The 22954-nt window shown below is 42.0% G+C and overlaps 1 protein-coding gene across 2 annotated transcripts; it reads right to left on the bottom strand.

The window, feature by feature from the left end:
• Nucleotides 1-352: 352 nt before the first annotated feature.
• On the bottom strand, nucleotides 353-18471 carry ift27 (intraflagellar transport 27). Of its 2 annotated transcripts, none has more exons than NM_001142001.1 (8): nucleotides 18446-18471; nucleotides 17498-17570; nucleotides 8042-8121; nucleotides 7807-7866; nucleotides 6842-6901; nucleotides 4477-4594; nucleotides 3306-3415; nucleotides 353-1846 (listed from the first exon to the last, which is right to left on the bottom strand). In NM_001142001.1, the coding sequence occupies exons 2-8, from the start codon at nucleotides 17529-17531 to the stop codon at nucleotides 1748-1750; spliced, it is 561 nt and encodes a 186-aa protein (NP_001135473.1). In that variant the 5' UTR covers nucleotides 17532-17570; nucleotides 18446-18471; the 3' UTR covers nucleotides 353-1747. The 2 variants fall into 2 exon arrangements, with proteins under 2 accessions (NP_001135473.1, XP_012816132.1); XM_012960678.3 differs by lacking the exon at nucleotides 18446-18471 and adding an exon at nucleotides 17749-17850 and having other exon boundaries at nucleotides 1470-1846.
• Between the last annotated feature and the right edge of the window lie 4483 nt (nucleotides 18472-22954).

The raw sequence follows: 22954 nt of genomic DNA, 5'->3' as shown, positions 1-22954 counted from the left end.
TGACACTTGACTGGAGTGCTTGGGAAGCCTCAAAATAGGCTTTTCTACCTGCTGCTCAGAACAAATCTGGCAGGTTGAACTGAAATAAACAGAAAAGTGCTGCTTTCTTATTAACAGGTTTTGATCCTCTGAGACTGGCGGATATCAACATCCTGTTTTCCTTAAGTTTAATTAGAAGCACAAGATACCCCAAAACAGGAGCAAAAGTGCCATATGCTACACATCTCTAGTACCAGCAGCCAAGCCCCATAATGAGCAGCCACTGAGATGTTTGGACAACAGTCTCTGTGGGAATGTGCTTTTCAAAAACAGAACCGACTGCTGCAGTTATACTGGTAACAGAACTGAATGCTTAACATAAAACTATCTTTAATGTCTGTTTTTACACTGGTTTGTTTGGCTTCACGCAGACATAGAACAGACTCTTTGAACCTTGCTTTCCTCTCTCTGTGTGGTGTGTTGGACAGGGGGTGGGGCTATCTTCTGGTCACTAAATGTGGGAGGTGCTCAGCTCGCAGGAAGGAAGCATTCAGAAATGCCAGCGCAACTGATGGGTGAGAATCACTTTCCAGCTTCTCTGTTTAGGGATTTAGAATGCAATAACCTTACGGAAATAAGGAACAGCATCCCCATGCTTAAACAGCATCATTTCTCCCCAGTTCTTAAATTCATATGACATTTCTTGAAAGAGATACAAAATTTAATCAATACAGTACTATTTGCCTAATAATGGCCCCAAAACTGTGCTCAGTACAGTTTCACTACAGCATATTCGAATATACACCTTTGCCACTCACTACCAGTATATGGGCTCACAGCTGCTATATCTTAATGCCACTCTTAATGGCAGATTCTGATAATCCCCTTAAGAGGGGCTTGGATGATTTCTTGAATAAGCATAATGTCCAACGCTATTGTAATACTGAAATATACAGTTAGTATTGATGTTGGTATATATGGTTTATGTATGTGAGTGTATAGATAGGTCAGTATGGGTCTGTATGTGAGTGCATAGATAGGTCAGTATGGGTCTGTATGTGAGTGCATAGACAGGTCAGTATGGGTCTGTATGTGAGTGCATAGACAGGTCAGTATGGGTCTGTATGTGAGTGCATAGACAGGTCAGTATGGGTCTGTATGTGAGTGTATAGATAGGTCAGTATGGGTCTGTATGTGAGTGTATAGATAGGTCAGTATGGGTCTGTATGTGAGTGGATATATAGGTCAGTATGGGTCTGTATGTGAGTGTATAGATAGGTCAGTATGGGTTTGTGTGCTGGGGTTTGCTTGGAAGGGTTAAACTTGATGGTCTTTTTTCAACCCAGCTTAACTATGTAACTATATTGTGGTCCTATAGTAATGAAATCATTTCAATATGCATTGATTGAGATAAAGAACGTTGAGAGAGGGCAGTTCCCTGGGCCCTGAACCTTCCTTAGCCAGACAGATAAAAAAATCATTACTAATGATGCATTCTTTATGAATTGTTTGATATTCAGAACTTGTGGCCCCTTCATCTGTTGTTGACTACAGTCTCCAGCATCCCACTTACAGCCTTCTGAGTGCTGGAATTTGCAGCTGAATATCAGCAAGACAGTCATAGGTTCTAGACTTCATCTCTCTCTGCTCTGGTTCTGACACTGTCCATTAAAGTTTCAAAGGTGCAGAACATCCAAATACACAAGAGCTATGATTTGTCCCATCAGATGTACCAGAGGTGCAGTGACTGCAGATGAAAGTAATGACCCTACATCAGGCTCCGGAAGTTTTCCACTCTTTCCTGGTACAGGTGATGAAAAGCTTTTGCCAGTGCTTGAAATGGCTGCTCAAAGTTTTCCAGTTCTTTCTGTAAAGGAGCAATTTACCACAAGATCAGAATCAATAATATTAAATGTTTAAAGGGAAACTATAGGTCTCTAAAAACATACAAATTACATACAAAGATGTTTATATATATATATATATATATATATATATATATATATATATATATATTATATTCAAATTTGGTAAGATTCTTTCATTAACCACCTACATAAACTATAAGTTGGTTTAACATTCATTCTGGGGGCATAGTTTCCCTTTAAATTATGATTAATAAGAAACTAAGATCTGGAGCTACAGACTACTGCCTGTAACTTGTATGTCTCCAGGGCCTGCTTTCACTGCTCTGCACATAATATGGTTTGGGAAGAGTGGGATAAACAACTGCATGGCCACAACTTTAAAATGTGCAAGTGAAATACTGCACAAAGAGTTTGGCAACAACCCACAAGAACACTGTAACTACCAGCTGTGAATGGCACAGTGTGTGATATTCAGTGTCCTGCACCAAAATAATGAGTGGGATGCTTTGTGGTTGCTTATAAAAGAGCCCCCCCCTCCCCATATTGATTCGCCTGTTCCATTCTTTCTGGGTATGAATTTTTCCCCCATTGTTTTTTCTACCTCATCTCTAGGGATCCCACAGTCCGGGCAGCAGATGGATGATGACAGGAGACATGTGGGTGACATCAAAGAAAAGTTGGTGACACATTGTTGCCAGGCTTATTGTGTCAGGGGGCAGGGCTGTGACACAGGGATCAGTGATTGGTTGATCACCGTGTCATCCAAGGGGAGTCCTGTCCAGATTCCCTTATTTGGAAAACCTGGCAGGCAGTTTTGACCCAGACAGCCTTTATGAAAACTGGGCTGTCAAAACCGGACAGGTGGCAACCCTACTCACCTCTCTCAATAATAAATCTTGGTTAAAAGGACATGTAGTGTGGCCCGCACGTGAACCTACAACAGAATGTTGCTGATGTGGCCACAGAGGAAGTAAATAAAGAGGTTGCACTATGGTGCTCTCCTTAGACATTAGATAAAGAATCTCAGACCTGCATCAAAATATCTATATAGCAACATTTGCTCAGAGTTTGCCTAATTGTATGGGGCAAATCAAAGGTTCTCTGGACCAACTTCCTGTTTAGCAGAGAGCATATTGTTTGCACTGATAAATATGACGGGAGGTGCCATATTGTATGCCTCATAAGAATAATCTCCAAAAAACTATAAACACATGACAGAACCTGGTGTGGCACAGTTGTGCAGGCCCTGTTGTGGAGCGTTCCCTGCTGGGGATTGGGGCTGGCAGCAGAGCCAGGCAATAGTCTGTCTGGTCTTGTCACTGTCAGTGACTGTATTGTTGTCCCTAGCTGTACAGCAAGTTGTGCCAATGGGCTGCTCCATTAGGGTTAACAGGCTCCTATTACAGAAGGACTGTGTGATTATTCTTTTAAAGATAGAAAAGAAGAAAAGATTATTACCGCAGACGTCTCAAAATACTCCAGTCCATTGCTTGCTGCCCACTCTTCTGCCTGCCCCCTTTCCACTGCTCTGCGGCCTGCCATGTCTGTCTTGTTCCCAACAAGAACACCTTACAAAAGCAAAGAGGTAGACACTATTAGCCAACTGGAAGAATGGAATAGGAGCAAGGAATTAAAGGGATGGTTTACCTTCCGGTTAAACTTTTTGAATTATTTGTCTTCCTCTTCTGCAGGGCCGGATTTTCCCTGGTCATCTCCCCATCCAACAACAGCCCCCAGGAGTGCGCATGTGCGAACAGCGGGTGCGTGTGCATGCGCGGAAGACCGAACTTGCATACGGAGCAGTGGGGAGAAGTCCCCATTGCTCTGTAACAGAACAAAATTTCAAAATTTTGGTGTGGTGGGGCTGCATGCCGCCCTCAAGTTGTGCCGCCCTAGGCCCGGGCCTTTGTGGCCTCTCCCCAAATCCAGGCCTGCTCTTCTGACTTTCCAGCTTTCACATGGTGCTCACTAACCCCAGCAGCCATATTGCTCTGGGAGGCTACAATTTTTTTCATTACGGTTACTTTTTTTTTTTACTTTCTATTTATGCCCTCCTCCATTCATATTGCTGTCTCTCCTTCAAATCACTGCATAGTTGCTTGGTTAAATTGGACCCTAGCAACCAGATAGCCACTTCAATCCAAACTGGACAGCTGCTAAACAAAAAGCTACATAATTTAAAAAAAAAAAAAAACACAAATAACAAAAAATGAAGACCAACTGCAAAATGTGGTGCAGCATGCTGAGCTACAGGTGCAAGGGAACCTTCCACACTGCACTGCTCCCAGGTCTCATACTGTATGTGGTTTCTATTGCATTAACCAACAAGCAAGCTGTAATATTGTGGCATTGATGTCAATTTGTCTGACATTTACAAAAGGACGTATTTTATGCCCACATTTGTGCATTCCGTGCCTGGCAGTAGGTGCAACATTTCTGATGAGTAGTGACAATGAAATTTAGGGAACAAAATAACACTGCATTGTGGCTAAAAAAGCAACTGTTTTTTGCTTTGTTGCCTTTAGTACCTGAGGCCCTTTCACTCCTTTCAATCAGCGACACACAAAATAAGAGAGAAATGAATGCATGCTACACAAGGAAAAGGAACTTTCCATTCTCTGGCACCAACCTGGGAGCTGAGGGCTGAATGTCTTCGCTCTAACTCTCTGCAACCACTTTGCGCAGCTACTGAATGAGCTCTCATTGGTGACATCAAACACCAAGCACAGGGCACCCGGCTGGTCCCACTGCATGAAAAAGAGCATTCAGAGAAAGCAGCATTAAAAATAGAAATGCTACAAAAAAATCTTATTTCTAATTCCTACATTCCCCCATAAACATATATTTTCATTTTAATTACCATTATAGGGTACCCACATGGATCCTGTAAATGATGGGCACACATTTCTATACACAATCATAAATGCATCGCTGTTTGTCCATATATTCTCATGTGAGAAATGCATTGGTTACTCTGGAAGCTTTATCCTTGCCTATCCTCAAAGTACTCAATTAGCCTGTACTAGTGAATTAGACATTGGATCTTTTATCAACATATGCCTTTTTCTACTACATCTTAGTAGTCCACCAATTCTCTGGAGTCTCTTTCGTCAAAAATGACTGGGAAGAGGTGAGTCTCTCTGGAAAGCTGCTGATAATTGCTTGTTTTGGCAACCCTTGGTTCAGAATGACTTTTGGGAAGAAAGCTCAAGATTGCTCCTAAAATTTCTAGTTATATGGGATACCCTATAGCAGTGGTCCCCAACCTTTCATACTTGTGAGACACAGTCAAATGCAAAAAGACTTGGAGAGCAACACAAGCATCATAAAAGTTCATGGAGGAGCCAAATAAGGGCTATGATTGGCTATTAGACTGCCTCTATGCACACATCAGCTTACAGGAGGCTTTATTTGGTAGTTATTATTGTCTTTATTCAACGAAAACTTGCCACCGAGTCAGGAATTCAGAAATAACTCCCTGGTTTGGGGGCACTGGGAGCAACATCCAAGGGGTTGGTGAGCAACATGTTGCCCCTGAGCCACTGGTTGGGGATCACTGCCCTATAGGCTGAAGTTTACCCATTGGGTTTTAAAGAACAGGCAGGGCAGTATGCTGGTCAAATTCCCAACTACAGACCAGTTTTCCCCCCTAGCATATGTAAAGCCAGGGAAGTGGATCCACAAGAAACACATTTTTGTAGAGATATCCTTATTCATATGCAAAGCAGAAGGAATTAGCCCAGGATTGCTCTGACCTAGCTGAGCTTTAAACCCCAGTAATGTAGAGAGTGCTATTTTGAGACAATTTGAAACTGGTCTTTATTTTTTATTTGAAGTTTTTGAATTATTTTGCTTTTTGTTCAGTAGCTCTTCAGTTTGGAATTTCAGAGGGTATCTGGTTGCTAGGGTCCAATTTCACCTAGCAACCAGGCAGTGTTTTGAAAAAGGCAGCAATATGAATAGGAGAGGGCCTAAATAGAAAGATAAGTAATAAAAAGTAACAATACAATTGTAGCCTCAGAGAGGAATAGTTTTTGGCTGTTGGGGTCAGTGACCCCCTTTTTAAAGCTAGAAAGAGTCAAAAGAGGAAGGCAAATAATTTAAAAACTATAAATAAAAAAAGACCAATTTAAAAGTTGCTAAGAATAGGTCATTCTATATGGGTGAACTACCCATTTAAGTGTATTCCATGTTAAAGTACATTTTAGGAGTGGGTTTCCTTAATTCGCTCCTCTATTCCTGTACAGCAGACTGTAGGTGGGTGGCAACCTGAAGGTCAGTTGCAGTGACATTTTGGGAGAATGCCTGCTTGCTCTCCAAGATACACCTGAGTTCAATTGGGGAAAACTTTTTTGTTGTTGTTCTTAAAACTAAAGCTAAATGACCTGTATCTTTTTAGCAAAAAGGGGGACCTGATTAAAGGCTTGAACTGAAAAAGTCCAACAACCACTGCTGTAAAACATGATGCCGCTCCTTACTGATTGCTAAGGACATTCATTTTCTAAGACAGAAGCTGCCATACTGATTCCCTAAAAGAAGGGGTTCTTTAAAACCTTACTAATCAACTAGAAGAGATGTGTTCATATTTGCACAGTCATGCAATGATTTGCATTCTCCAGGGCCTTGGTTACACAGGGAAATAAGTGTCAACTCTCCCCTTTTCTTCTTTTCTCTTCCCTCATTTAACGTGGAATAAAAGAAGAAGAAAACATTGTGGGTTACCATTATAATTGGAAAAATCAGGGTAATAATGTTTCTTATAAAATGACCTCTGTACATAATCATGAGCTTAAATGGAACCAGCATTACAACTGCCTGATTTATTTTTGGATTGGATCAAGTAGAAAGGAGCTGTATACTTCACAGCCTAACCATTTATTAGGTAAGAAAAGACAGGAGCCTTATAGTGCGAGGTGCTTCAGATTGGATTGCGTAAGACTCAGCACGGCGGGATTGGCTTCAGTAGCTTTGTCAGAATGAACAGAGGGACTTACCAGCTTCTCCGTCACCTCATAAAAGATTGCTTTGCCAGGACTGTCGCAGAGGAAGAGCTCCTGTAAAGGAACAATGGAATGAGCTGGGCTTATATGTGAAGTCTCAGAACAGACTGCATAATGGACAAAACAGAAAAGGCAGGTTAGCGGAGAGGTGTGACCCTGGGCTTAATGTTTTATGGCCCAATTATTATTTGTGCAAAATGCCCAACTGGCAGAGCATATATGGTTAAATTAACTTTACCCAAGTGGGTATAAATAGCTTGTGCTGCCCCAGGCTGTTAACCCCTACCATCTGGGAAATATATTATAACCATATTTTCCAATCCGCAGATAAGGTTGCCACCTACTGGACTGCCCCAGACATCACGGTTCCACCCCTGACATCACCAGCGCACCCCCCTACCCCACATCATTGTGCATGGTAGGAAGTGATGCATTACGTCACTTTTTGTCCAAACAGGTACCCCCTATCCATTTTGGATGTAGCTGGCACGTATCTGGTGAAAAAAAAAAAATTCTGCTAAAAATGTTATTTCCCATATCACCAGTCAAGAGCATCGCCACTAAAGCTGCTGCCCTAAGCTTGGGTCCTAAAGTGCCTATATGGGTAAATATGGGCCTGGTCCCACAACCTTTGTCTGGCTTTTGCTGGCAACCCTATTCACAAATGTCTCCGATTCTCCAACCAACCCTTATTTGATTAACCTTGCAAAGGAAAATAATTGTTGAATCTACAGAAAATAAAATAAAATTGTTAAAAAAAAAAAACAAAAAACAAAACTACAACCAGTGTAGAAGAAGCCAGCTGTGAACACACATTCAAAGCATTGTGGGAGTCTTGGCTGAATGAGAGCTGGCTTCTTTTACTTTGCTTTAAAAGTCAGAACCAGCTGTGCAGAAAGGGCCAGAAAAAGACTGCTTTCTACAGGAGCGATATTTACAAATCAGAAAAGCACCCTTACCACACTATCTCCAGTATCTGGTATCTGAACGTTTTTTACAGAAACCTCCATGCTAGTGGTCTGCAAGGCAAAAAATGACATTGTAGTTTAGAAAATGTCAGTACTGGTGATCAAATGTACACAGCGCCAACAACATGCAAAATCCAGAAACCCAGACACTACTTCCCAATCCCGTTGGTACCCTGCAGCCTATATCCACCATAAATTCAATGTATTTCTATTCGGCATGACCTACCATACTGTAATTCTTTGGGAAATGGCTCCCATCACTCCGGAAGAGTTGGACCAGGGTACTTTTCCCCACAGTTGTGTCACCTGTGATAGCAAAGGAACATATGTCACACACCTTCACTCAAAACATTTTATTTCAGCTCTTAAAGGAAAATATATCCCACTTGTTGACATGAGTTCCTTCAGTTGGGGCTATGCTAAAATGGTGCATAACACTATCTGACCTGCCAGAAATAAATATATAGATTTATTTTTTACACAGACATGCCCGATTCCTCAGATTGAGAGGAAACCATTAGAGCCTGTCTCTGATTCGCAGGGACCATTTCCTAACCCCTCCTCAGCAGAAATACTCAAGCCCTCCTCTCACCTTGTTCGATGAAATATTGCAGAATAATGTTCACCCTATATGATTCGAGGAACACATGTCCTTGGGCTTTAGCTTGAAGGTTCACCTTTAAATTAACTTTTGTATGACACAGGCAGTGATATTCTGAGACAACTGGCAGTTGGTTTTCATTTTTTATGATTTTTCAGTTATTTAGCTTTTTGTTCAGTAGATCTCCAATTTAGAATTTCAGCAGATGTCTGGTTGCTAAGGTCTTGTTTACCTTAGCAACCAGGCAGTGGTTTGAACGAGAGACTGAAATATGAATTAGAAAGGGACTGAAAAGAAAATTAAGGAATAAAAAGTAAAAATGATAAAATTGTAAGTTCAGTGATAGTTTTTTTAAGTACTGGGGTCTGTGACTCCCATTTAAAAACTATAAAAAATAAATAATAAAGAACAATTTCAAATTTCTAGGAATAGGATTTTCCATAACATATTATTATTTAACTTAACCACCCCTTTAAAATGATACACAATATCCAATAAAATGTGTTTTATAAGAAGGCGCTCAAAGAATCAATAGAGAGACAGGCATAGTAAAAAAAAAAAAAAAAATTATTTTAATTGTGAAGGGTACAAATGACCGAATGCGTTTCATGCTGGATAGTACCAAAACACGAAGGCCATTTGTATCAGAGAGATAAGCATAGGGGAGAGCTATGGTTTGGGGGTTTGCCTTGGCACCTCCCTGACTTAGCCTGGCTCTGTCTGTCTGAGTACCTGCTTAAAATTAGCAATGTTTATAATATGGTGATTCTAAACGTGCTTTATAAATGGCAGATTCTTGTTCATCAGGCAGAGATTTGATTATTTTTCTCAATACCAAAACCAATGCTCATCCCTAACCTCCTTGTAAATTCTCCCTTAGAATATTCTACAAATAACCCAGCTGATAGTACTGTTGCAAAATACACTTTATGTGCCTAGTCTTTATACACTGTCTGGTCTGCCCAACATAAATGCAACTCGGTGAGCACAAACACAGAGCCACCCGCCATATCACGTAGCAAAGCCAGGGACATTCCCCTTCTTCCACTTTGTACCAATAAAGGTCTCAATGGCTTCTTAATACAAGCGCAATAAACTCTTCAGGGGTCTGTAATTATGGGTAAAGCAATTCCGCTGCTCACTAGTCTGTTTAATGGCACTCACAGCTAACATACTCCAGACATGCAATTTCTTCCCTTACATAATCATGCGCCCTGTTGGGCAGTATTGTGTTCTTTATACATAATATGGTAATGTATATAATCAACACTGCCACTTACTCCACCAATTGAGGCCACATGGTAGCTGTAACTTTAAGTGTCATGTAAACAGTGGTATTATCACAAGGCTTTTAATAAATGGACGCCGTGCCCTTTTATTGTTGCCCCCTCGAGGGTGCATAATCTCATATAAAGGGAAGGCATAAGCCGCAAAAAATGGGGGTGTTAAAATAAAGGTCAATAAAAAGATAAAGCATATATTTAAGGCAATTAGAGCTTTCCATTTATCACAATTACCTTTATGTGCTATGAATCATGAAAATAACACAAGCCAATTCTTTGCTGATGGACGACTTACTCTGTGCTACAACACTGCACGCTTATCATTATACACACAACCAGAACATAAAACACAATAGTCTGTCTAGTTCAACCATTAAAAGAGAGAACTAAACCGTAAAAAAACATCATGGGTAGAAATGCCCCCCCCCCCCCCCAGCTCTCCCCTTACTAACCTGTATCCGTCTCCGGAACAGCTTGAAGTTGAACAGCTTTATGAGCTTCTGCACACTTGGGGTTGGGACAATGTTCTGATAGGCTGGAGGACAAATGCTAACAGTGCCTCAATGAGAACATTGCCCTGCCACCACAGTGTAACGTAAACCAGGAAGCTGCTCAACTTTACGCCATGCAGCAGAAAACGGTAAACTGGGGGGAGGCAGGAGCACATTCATTAGAGAAAAATTGCAGTGCTAGGGTTTATGAAGGCAGAGTGACAAATTCCTGTTAAAAACTGGAACATGTCACTATACCTTTATTGAACCAGCCTAAAGGTTTAGCATTTCTATAACAGTAATGCTTTAGGCCTTCAAAATTGTCAAAGTTGTGTACAGGAGCTCCCCATTTGGGATTCTGTTAGAAGTGTCAGTGACACTGCACATGCTCAGTGTGCTCTGGGCAGCTGCTGAGAAGCTAAGCTTAGGTATCTCCACAAACCATCAAGCAGAAAATTAAGGTTTGCATGTTACAGAAGTTTATGATAAAAGGCTCATGATGTAATTCTAATGCTAACTGTGCTGGTTTCAGAGATGCCATGTAATACTAATCAGAACTGAGTACAAATCAGCCTTGTATTGTGACATTTATATCATATATATACAGTATATTGTGAGTGGGCCCCTAAGCTCAGTAAGTGCCAGCAGCATGGGCAGGAAATCAGCAGAAAAGAATATGGGGGGCTACTGGGGGCATCTTTGGGGGCACAGATCTTCCCTGCTAATGGGGTATAATTGCCAAACCCCCAACTTCTTTGTTAAGCTTTAGTTCTCCTAAAATTTGAAAGGGTTGCACTGTTGCCTTTTTTTAACCATGTTTTTTTTTAGCAATGAGTTATATTATCTAAACGTTACACAGCTGGAAAATGAGACTTGTGTAGGTCTGACTTGACAGCCTGCCAAAGATCACTTAAGCTGGCCATACACTCAGTGATATAATCGTACGAAAAATAGTTTTGTGCAATTTTCTGACTATATGCGAGCTTTGAATTGTTGTCCCAATCGGTCATTTATTTGTTCAGAAAGGTTACAAAATATCGGTTGGATAGCAATAAAATCTTTGCATGTATTCAGTATCTGACTATATCCTTGGGTGACATACAATGCATTTCCGGGAGGTCGATTGTTGTCTGACAATAATTTTATGTTTAGAACATCCCACAATGTTTTTTTTTAGTACTTTATCCTACAATTTCAATCTGAATGTTAGTTTTAGATTGTCGCATTTAAACATACGATTGATATCTGAACTTTTGTCGGAGGACAACTAAAATCTGAACGTGTATGGCCAGAATCCCTGAAGCAATACAAGGAAACAATGCCATCAGGTGCAGAGGGTAGCTGTTTGAAAAATGAAAGCAGAATGACTACCATTGAGTATAGCGAAATTAGAATGTGGTGTAAATGTAAATCTGCATAGAATAGATTAGACCAGTTCTCTGGGGCATCAGAGTAATTGTGGGAAACGGAAAATATATTTTTTCAGATTCTCTCTTGCAGTTAAGACCCTTGAATAATAACCTTCACCTTGTGACTGCCTCAGTCTACAAAGTAAAGAAAAGAAAGGGGCTCTTTGAATTAAGTCTTTTCTTAACATATAACAAATAAATAACCATAACCATAAATTTATTGTATGTACTTAATCTATGGGTGGTTCTTAAATGTTTTGCTTAAAAGTAAAATGTACGGTTTAAAATAATAACAGAGAAAAAGGAAATCAGTCAAAAATAATAACTTTGTTGAAATATTTCAAATATGACTGAACAACAGATCCCAAACCTGAACTATTAAGGCTGATGCCACACCAGGCGTAGGGCTGATTTTTTCCACTTGCCGAAAATTCAGCCCTACGCCTGCTACTTGTGCCTGCACCCGAATGAATGGGATACGCTCGGGTGAAGGCACAAGTAGCCGATATACGCATGAAAACGCGAGAGAATGCAAAGTCTCGCGTTTTCATGCGTATATCGGCTACTTGTGCCTTCACCCGAGCGTATCCCATTCATTCGGGTGCAGGCACAAGTAGCAGGCGTAGGGCTGAATTTTCGGCAAGCGTTTTTCCGCTTGCCGAAAAAATCAGCCCTACGCCTGGTGTGGCATCAGCCTAAATACAAAAATGAAGATTTTCAGTTTCAGCCACAATGAACTACCGTATTTTTCGGACCATAAGACGCACCGGACCATAAGACGCACCAGTTTTTAGAGAAGGGAAATGAAGAAAAAAAGATTCTGAAACAAATACTGTCCTAAAATATTTTATGTGCATTAAAAGCGAACCTGTACCAGCAGCACCCAACATATTGCCCCCCACCTGTACCAGCAGCACCCATCATATTGCCCCCCACCTGTACCAGCAGCACCCAACATATTGCCCCCCACCTGTACCAGCAGCACCCAACATATTGCCCCCCACCTGTACCAGCAGCACCCAACATATTGCCCCCCACCTGTACCAGCAGCACCCAACATATTGCCCCCCACCTGTACCAGCAGCACCCAACATATTGCCCCCCACCTGTACCAGCAGCACCCAACATATTGCCCCCATCTGTACCAGCATATAGCCTACAGATATACTTTAAGAAAAGGTTTTTACTTGCCCGTGTGGTCTCCGTGCAGGGCCCTCCTCTATTCACAGGCGCTTAGCTCTGGCGCTGTGCGCATGCACAATGACGCGCATGCGTATGGGCATGCGCGTCATTGTGCATGCGCACAGCGCCAGAGCTAAGCGCCGGTGAATAGAGGAGGGCCCTGCACGGAGACCACACGGGCAAGTAAAAACATTTTTTTAAAGTATATTCTGACCATAAGACGCAGGGACTTTTCCCCCCCACTTCAGGGGGAAAAAAAGTGCGTCTTATGGTCCGAAAAATATGGTATTTAACACAAGAATATACTTGGGAACATATATGAGATTTTTCTAAACTGACCCCAACGTAATAAAATACTTAGGGCACAGTACCCCAACAGATCTATGGCACAGGTCACCATATTCTTGAATCTACCCATCATTCAAGGGCACCAATCATCCTCAAATAATTTCCCCCACCAGAGGTGCGGGCTAATACCGTAAGGCTACCCACATTAGAGGGGGCTCCTGGGGTAGGCAGCCATGTTGTGGCACAGACCTGCACATAACAAACGAGTGCCACAACTCCCTCATTATGCGCATGTGTGGCAGGTGAGTGGCATTTACCACTCCTACCTCACATGCATGTGCATGTTAAATGAGTGGGAAGCCTTGCTCATTATGGGCAAGCACGCTAAATAACATGACCACCTGCACTGGGAGCTCTCCCCGCCAGCAGGGGCTTTTTTTTTTTTTTTTAAACACCCAAAAAACCTATTGTTTGCCTTGTTGCAGCCTCACTGGTTTAATATAGTGATGGACACAACTTCCTTTTTTTGCAATGAATCTGCAGCCCACCAGATGTGCTGGTGGACTTGTGCAAGTAATGGTCATGGATAATCGATTTATTTGTTCTTCATATATACTTTGTAAAATACATGAGCAATTTGTTACTGAGAAGCCTCTAGAGCTCAGTATCAGTGGGAGCTCAAAATTCCCTTGCAGTGTAAAACACTGATACTGTGTCGTCAGAGCCCATTTTATTAGCTCCTGCCAGGGTCGGCTGACCATACCGATTCCCACAGGTGCTCCACAGCTAAGCTCCCTCCCCTGATTGCACCTAAGATAAGTATAATGTACACATGCTCGGTGGGGGAGGCAGCGGTGCCCCGAGGAGGGGTGTGGGGGCCCCTGGAGTGGCAGCCCCGGTGGGCCCTGCACAGTGTCAATGTTACTGATACAGTAGACACAGTATTAATGTTTTACACTGCAAAGGACTTTTGAGCACCCACTGATCCTGAGCTCTAGAGGTCAATAACTGGAGGGTTCTCCTCTAGAATACCAGGGCTTCCACTCTAATGTCTCAGCATACTTCCAAAGCAAAGAGGGACAGTTCAACGCAGAAAAGATTTTGAACATTTAGTCCCTGTTTCAAGAGTCAATGTATTGGTTTTTATCCCAACTTGGCTGAATGGTGCGATTGCAGATGTGGTATGGCTGGCTAAAATCTACCTTATTTGATGGAAAATGCAGACCACAATAAATATTATTCACTTTTGTATAATGGTGTTTGCCCATTCGCTTCATTTTATCCCAGGTGGAAGGGGTCACACATCAGTGGTAGCACCACAGCTACATCTACCTGCTGCCAACACTTCGTAAACTTTAAAGTGAGGTTTGAGAAAAGAATTTGTCATAGTCCCAGTTTTGGAAAGTCTGAAAGTTGTTGCACACAATAACAGTGAATGAAGAGAATCTCCTCTTCATTTAATGATGAAGTCACATATGCACAGATTCAACAACGTTTGGCTGCGAGATGCAAAGAGATGGAGCTCAGGCTTAGATTATTTGGCTACTTTGGTCCAATGGGATCATTTTCTGCAAGACAGCTAAGGATGACAACCCTTGTAGTTGAGAAGATTCTAGCCATACCTAGATGGTAAGGAAGTGTCTGCTCATTTGACTAACACTTGGGTCAGTACATAAACAAGTTTGGCTATATTCTGATGAATACAGCCGTGGAAATAATACAAAATCAATGAAGACAGATCAACCTTGCAGACAATTTCAGCAGAAACAGCTTGCTTTCTGTCTTATATGTGCCCTGTGTATAGTGACAGACATATGCTATTTAAGTCATTACATCAATCCTGGCAACATTGACATATCTTCCTCTGGCAGTGAAAATATACCATTTGCCTTAAGAGTCAGCTCTTCTTTTTATTTATAAGAAGTGGAAAATGTCCTTCTTTTAACAACTGTAATTGATTATAATTGTATCTGATATTTTAAACAAGACAATAACAGCTGTGGCACTGTCTATCATTCATACTCCATTTAATATAATGAAGGCAGTATCATAATCATGGTGCCAGCCTGTCAGGGTGGGCGCTTTAATCAATACCCTTCACTTCAAATGCTGGCCATACCCCATCACCAGCTGTCTCAGTGTAAGGTGGTGTGTGCAGGACTGTATCTTTGTCCAGAGGAGTTAGACCGCCATGCTGCTTCTGTCCTGATTTCATACATCATACACGCAGAGAGGGGACTGAACATGTGAGGGCAAGCAGATGGGGTTAACTGTAAGTATGAAGGGCAACAATACTGTAATTCAAGAAGTGATGTGCAAAGCAGGACCTTGACAAACTAGCAATCTGGGCAGCTAAGTGGCAGATGAGATTTAATGTGGATAAATGTAAGGTCATGCACCTGTATTGTAAAAATATGCAGCCACTTATACCCTTAATGGGACTGCACTTGGCAAATCCATAATGGAAAAGGACCTTGGAGTCCTTGTAGATAATAAACTTGGCTGTAGCAAGCAATGCCAGGCAGCAGCTGCAAGGGCAAACAAGGTTTTGAGCTGTATTAAAAGGGGTATAGATTCACGGTGAGGCCCCATCTAGAATATGCTGTTCAGTTTTGGTCTCCAGTGCTCAAATGGGACATTATTCAGTTAGAGAAAGTACAGAAAAGGGCAACTAAGCTGGTAAAGGGTATGGAAAGTCTCAGTTGTGAAGAAAGAATGGCCATGTCAGTGTTGTTTATACTGAGAAGAAGCACTTAAGGGGTGATATGATAACTATGTATAAATATATAAGGGGATCATAAAATAATCTCTCTAATGCTTTATTTACCAGTAGGTCCTTCAAATTGACATGAGGGAACCCATTCCGATTAGAAGAAAGAGGTTCCAGCAGTAAAGTTGTGTAATCCCCTCCCTGAATCAGTCGTACTGGCTGATACATTATATAGCTTCAAGAAGGGGCTGGATGGCTTTTTAGCAAATGAGGAAATTCAGGGTTATGGGAGATAGCTCTTAATACAAGTTGATCCAGGGACTGGTCCGACTGCCATCTTAGAGTCAGGAATTTTTCCCCCTCTGCAGTAAATTAGAGAGGCTTCAGATGTGGTTTTTTGCCTTCCTTTGGATCAACTAGTATTTAGGCAGTTTATATGTAGGCATTAAGGTTGACCTTGATGGACTTTTTTTGTCTTTTTTTAACCTAACTTACTAAATGCTTATTTGTGTGAACACGCAGCAGACTTGCAACCTAGCCTTGTCAGGGTACTGGGAAAATCCCAGGTGGCTCTGGCTCTGAGCATAGATCATTATTTCTTAACTCCATTCACACTGTTTCTTCAAAAAGAAATGTATCTTACAAGGTGTCTAGGGGAAGTTAAAGCATGTGAGAAAATGTGAAAAAGACAGGAAAAAGTTAAGTTGGCCATACAAAGGTCCATTAAACCTAGCAAACTTGCCACTCCAGACATGGTCCTGTCCAACACAGGGACCAATTATTAACTGATCATTGGTCCTCTAACCTGACTTTGCTTTTTCCTGACAGATTCAAAATAGGACCTAGTATTTAAGTACACAGAGACCCAAGCAGCAACCCCACCATGCCAATAAATAATGATTGCCTATGGCATTTTACAGCAGCCCGCTGGCATTTGCCAGTATCTACAAATTGCCAGTCAGGGCCTGCGCTGGTGGCCAAATTGAGCAAAGATTGGCTCATTTGGTGACTTTGCCAAATGAGCAGTTTAGATTGGGTCACGGAAAAGATAGATGCCAAATTTACTGACACAGATAATCAGGAGAATCCAGGGAGATAATTCCCAGTAAGAAGGAAATATTTAAGGAGTTGCTAGCAGACCGTTGACATAAGGTTCTCTGGTGAGCCTTAAGGTGGCCATATACGTGGCAATTCTGATCTTTCCTGCGACCATCGGGCAATCGACGAGGCGACCGATATCCGCAGCCTTTGCGATATTGGTCGTCTTGTCTATACGCCATACACGCACCGAATATCATACGAAACAAGGTTTCGTACAACATCATTGGTGCGTGTATGGCCAGCTTGACTCTGTTTAAGGAGGGGTTGAGTATTGCCCTGTGTAAAGTTTTTTATTCTTGCAATGTGTGGGTACATTCAAATAAGCCAAACAGTAAGTGTGCTGTACCCCATATTAGTAGGATCTTACAGCTAGCATAATTGACACTTGAGCCCAACTGCATGATATATTATTCTTTAGATGTATGAACAGTAGTCGTGGTTACCAGCCTACCTACATGCTACCTGATAGGACTGATATTGGGTGAATGCTTTAATCTTACATATTGACCCCACTTTACCTACCTATAACTGATTCTCTGTAGGGCCCCACCATGTGCTGGTCCCTGGTCTGTCCCCCCTCCTTTGCCAAGGTCAGCCCTGACATCTCGGGCACTCACCTGCTACAATGCACTTGGCTGAAAGTTTCACCATTATAATCGCTGAGACAGATCTTATTGTACAGTCAGAATCCTGTAGAAAGAGGAACATATGCCATTTGTAATATAAATATTCAGCATTCCCAGAATGCCCCCAAAGCCAGGGCTGGTACAGCCACGAAGGGAGCAGTAATTCCACAGCAGTTTAATTTCCAAAAATGCAAAGGAGAACAAAATGTATACACAGTGCTTCTTTTATCTGTTCCACCTACCTCTGTGACAGTCTGTGTAGGACTGAAATATTCCTTCTGTAATGGTAAGCGATGCGCTTACACGCTGCTGATGCTAAGCACTGCTATCGCTTGGTAACGTGATTGTTTCTCCTTGTGTATATATAAAGCCATTCCCCACCTCTCTCCCTGCAAACTACATCTCCCATAATTCCACTGGTAACAAAACATAGACAGCTGAGGCTGGTATTTGTAGTTCAGTACTAGAGTGAAGCTATGTACCGCCCTCATCCCCACCCCGTATTTGGGACGCTCCACTGCTCCCATAGCAACATGAATTGCAAAGAGATTAGCCATTGTTTAGGCAGCACGCCTATGGAACTAAAGCAAAGTTTTTGCTGCTAAATACAAAAGTGTCGGACCAGCCTGCTATTAACTCCAAAACCTAGCACTCTCAGTGCAATATATGCACATTTTTTATTTTACTTATGCATGCAGCTCTGTATAGCAGAACATTACATCTATTGGGTCAATACAATAATAAAAATAAATACATTATATTAGTATAAAAGAGACCAGTGGATGGAGGTCCCTGTCCCGTGGAGCTTACAATCTAATATATCTACACAAATAATCACAATACATATTCAAAATGAATTATGGAGAAATGAGTTTAACAGGAAGTGGATATAGTGCATCATCCTTAGCTACTGCGACAGAAATTTAAGTCTCATTTTACCTCTGAAAAATGTCATTCTATCAGAGCTACAGAGACATCAACTCCGCTCCGTGTCTAGGCTGAACTGAGGGGTGGGCGTGTCAGTCCATTCTCACACAGGAAGTGGTCATAGCTGTGAGTGACAAGCAGAACCGTGCAATAGCAGCCCAAGCCCCGCCTCATGTGTGTGTGTGGATTACACTGTGTTGGTACTTATGGTAGTTAGTGGAGATGCTGCTTTTCCCACCTCAGCCGCAAACTTTTACGTCGCCATTAACAGCTGTTTGATTTTATTGCATTTGTTTGCTCGTTTTCGGTTTATATTGTTTAACTATAAGTCTCCCGTGGGACATGCACCCTCCATAATAGCAATAGCATTTGTATTATGCCGGGGCCTCAGCATAGCTCCCTTAGGCTAAGCATGTGTTAATTGAGATTTAATCACGCTTGGAAGGACAATCCTTTTGCAATTAGGGGAACTTTTTGGGAAATAGTTTTACTTTGGAACAGTTCTTATCTGCCAGGGCCCTGACTGTATGAAGGGACACGCACAATTGGTCATATCATTATATGCCCCCCATCTGCCCCTACAAACAGCTGCTTCCAGCCAGGGGTGCAGGCATCTTATATTCTATATACAGTAGAACCCCCATTTTACGTTTTTCAGGGGACCATGGAAAAAAAATGTAAAATCAAGGAAAATGTAAAATCAGGGAAATGTGTTAAAGACACATAAATGTAAGCTATTTACAGGAAATAACTACAGGAACCATTTTTTATTTGCAACTGACACCCCATTGCTACATGACACTGACATAGAGGCACCCTTCCCCCCTTCTACCCAAAGAGCATTCAGCACTGACAACCCATTGCTACTTACAGTAACGCTGACACAGAGACACCCCATAACATTGACTTCAAAATGTACATCCATAACTCAGCACTGTATTGTTGCTAAAACAAAAATCTGCACCTTGTAACTTGTACCTTTAATGAAGGACAAGTGTTTCTGTTGCTCATTCACAAATTCCCCCGTGCTTTTGCAAATCTCGCGATAGTTTGTAAGCTCCCGGATAGGTGCGCATGCACAGTGTGTATTATGAGGCAATAGTGGTGACGCTGACCTTCCCAAGATGGCGCTTGCGATCGCAAGACATAGGGGAAACTTTGCTTCCTAAAGTAAGCACCTTTTTCAGATTAAAATGAAGCGATTTGCTAGGACGAGGCATGTTAAAAACAGTGTAAAATGCGGGAAATACAAATGTAAAATCCGGGAAGACAGCCCATATGAATGCATACAAATTGGTGGACCACAACAAAATGGTGTAAATGGCGGGAAAACTTTAAATCCAGGGACGTAAATTCGGGGTTCTACTGTATGTTCTATTGGATAAAGACAAGGAAGCATATTCCTCTATGTAAGCATGTAACCTCCATCCAGTGCTTCAGTTGTTCTGTGACAGCTGAAGGACCACATTCTAGAACACTCTTTCTTTAAATTATTCCGAGTTACATATTGTGTCGTGGCACAAGGGTCTGTTTGGTTCCGAATGTTAAAATTGAATACAAACTCAGTTGCGTCTAAGGGACTCAATGACCCTGCCTGGCATGTCGTAGCTCTGCATCCCAAAGTCTGCCCCTAACTTCATAGAACCACTCCTGATCCTCTACAGCCATCCCAGATGCAATTGGCCTGCTCAGGGTCAGGCTGGGCCAGTGGGACTACAAGAAAAAACCTGTTGGGCCCAGTCCCTTGTGGGCCCCACCGACCCAAGCCTGCTCCCTGTCATGCACTTGGGTGTTCCACCCTCACCCCCTGCTGCACCTGCAATTAAAATACTGTGTGCCCAAGGACACCTAGTCAATAATTGACCTGCCCCATTTTCCCCTAAAGATAGCAACCCAAAGAGGTCAGTCACACTGCAGTTGTCCTTTTTTGTTCCACTTTGCCTACTGCGGGAGGCACTGTGAAAATATCCACAGGCTTTGTGGAACCTTGCCTTTTCATTCAATAGAGGAAAGCAGAGGGAGGCATGTAGACATCCCCCGTCCTGGAAGAAAGCGCAGCACACTTCGGGGCCCTGTCCTTACCACATGCCCTATGGTAAGTGGTAAGGACAGGGCTGTGTTGTAAGTTGTGATGCTGCACTCTATACTGAGCATTCTATTGGGGCATGTACAATACAGTCTGTGTGCATATACCAATTGCATACAGGAGGGGTAACCCCTCAACTTCACTGATGAATTTGCCCATAAGTGTCCAGCAGTGGTCTAAAGAGGGGGTGGTTACAAAAAATAATTTAGAATTCGGCCAAATACAAAAAAGTGGATTCAGTGCATCCCTCATATACATATATATATTAATTATGTGGTGTATGAATGCAGATTATGACCCATCCATTATGATTGCTATAAGCTTTTACATAAGGGCACTCTAGTTCCGATTGGCCCACCAGGGCATAGGGAAAAAACTCAGAGGGTAGTTCCTATGTTCCACTAGTGCACTTGCAGCAATAGGTGCTACAGACTTGAGAAAAGTGCTACTAATATACCAATATTGTTATTAACGTTGCACACCAGAAGTTCCTCCATGCTTACTAATGTGAAAATTGGCTCTTTCACAACTTATTCTCTACTTTTGGGCCCATATTGGTGCATCTGGTGCAATTGCGTTGGATTTAATATACTGTGCAGTCACAATTATTTTAGAATACTGGGAAAGAAGGCTGAATTGTGGGGAAAAAAAATTCCAGCTTGTGTCTGTATATGTTAATGACCCAGTAGTAGCTAAGGTTGAAAGAAAACATGCCACTAAAGACCAACCTTTTGCCTAAGCAAATCTTATCCAATGTACAGCTGATCTAGAGCAATGCAGAATCATTTATATTTTTAGGGGAAAAATATCTCATTGGCTGTTTGCTTTCATGTCTTCACATTATATTGTGCATTATTCAGTTTTAATGAGAATTTGATTGCAATCTTCATTATTTACATTCCTTTGTACTCTCGATTTAGGCAGATAATTGTGCTTATTTGTGCTTTTTCTTCCCTATTATTGAGCGAGCTTTCTCTGGCTAGCGCAAAACTTCCAAGGAAAAGCCTGTTTAGCCTACTAATGATATTCCGTTTCTAGGAACTGGGATCAATTCTGTGTTGATGGAGGTTTGTATAGCAGCGGATAAACTCATCATGCTTAAAAGGCTACCGTCAGTAGCTGTCAGATCCGAGAAAATGAAAATTAAGCATTTATAGTTGCTAATTGGACGTCTCAGTCTTGCCACCTGTGTTATCCCATTCAGTAGGGTCGTTAATAGGGGCATTTCAGTTTCTATGGTTGGAGTAAAAAATTCTTGTGGGTGCATCAGGTTTAGAGTCTGTGAGATATAAACCTTTGGGTACAGACCAAACGGTGGTCTTTAAAAACTTTGTCGGCATTCGTTCTTAAATATAGGTATTTTATTCAGTAATAACAAACAATATGGGCTACTTCCCTGAGTGCACCAACACGAGGCAAGTGAGTCATTAGTGGTATTGCAAAGGCCAAGCAGTTTTACAAAGGGTCATGCCCCATTACCAATAGGAAATTGTGAATGAATACTATCATCACTCAGGAGCTCCTCAGTACAGTGGACTCCCTCAAGTGGAAGCCTCTCAGGCATGGACCATAGCCCCTTTCTATGTACTGTACCTACACTTTAGGTGGGTGACACCCTGGTAGTACTAACTCCACTAACTCTCCAGCCAGGGCCATATTTATAGGCACCGGAAGGCCTATGCCTAGGGCAGTAGGTTTTGGGTGGTGGCCCTTATGTGCCTATAAATTAGCTTTTACATTTAAAAAAAAAAAACAAATGGGGGAGCGGAGGGGTAGGGGGTCGGATCTCGCAGTTGAAGTGACGTCATGTGCATGCCGCGGTAGGTGCATGTGATGTCACATGCATGCCGTAGGGGGTGTATGTAGGTCCGATGCCTAGGGTGGCAAAGGACCTAAATACAGCCCTGTTCCCAGCCTGGCCTGTCTGTCTTACAATGTTCTATGCATTCTACTACCTTCTGCTCCAGGCTTTTCAGTACATTCACCCCATGTAAAAGGTGGAGCCATGTGCATCCTCCCATCATATAAAGTATGGACAGGAACTGGTTGTACTACCTCTGGGCCAATTTAGAAATCTCCCTCCCACAGGACATAGATTACAGACCAGGGACTTCCTGGGCGATTAGTGACTGTGACTTTGTAAAAACTCGCAGCGACTAATCTGTGTGTGAAAATATGTGAGCAATTAGTTGCAGCGACGTCCATTATAGTCTATGGGAGAAAAGTCTGGCTTAACTAAAAGTCGCGGCGTGTGTCTTCGCCCTAACTGAAAGAGAACAAGCCATGTGGTAACAATCTGGGACAATAAAGGTCCGAAAACCGGCCAATATAGGTAAGGAGAAGATGACTTGGGTTCCTAGATGGACTTCTTGTATTTGACCAAAATATATAAAATAAACCCTGAATTTACCTAAATGTGAAATCTATTGGATTAC

Source organism: Xenopus tropicalis, chromosome 4, assembly GCF_000004195.4.
Source record: "Xenopus tropicalis strain Nigerian chromosome 4, UCB_Xtro_10.0, whole genome shotgun sequence".
NCBI classification, from domain to species: Eukaryota; Metazoa; Chordata; class Amphibia; order Anura; family Pipidae; genus Xenopus; species Xenopus tropicalis.
This window is presented reverse-complemented; position numbering and strand designations above follow the sequence as displayed.

What these genes read in the sequence shown, in the direction of transcription:
- ift27 (NM_001142001.1), bottom strand. Translation starts at nt 17,531, where the DNA reads ATGGTGAAACTTTCAGCCAAGTGCATTGTAGCAG. An exon ending in AGCCAAGTGCATTGTAGCAG is followed by an intron (nt 8,122 to 17,497) that starts GTGAGTGCCCGA and finishes TTGCTATCACAG; the next exon opens with GTGACACAACTGTGGGGAAA. An exon ending in CAGATACTGGAGATAGTGTG is followed by an intron (nt 6,902 to 7,806) that starts GTAAGGGTGCTT and finishes GTTCCTTTACAG; the next exon opens with GAGCTCTTCCTCTGCGACAG.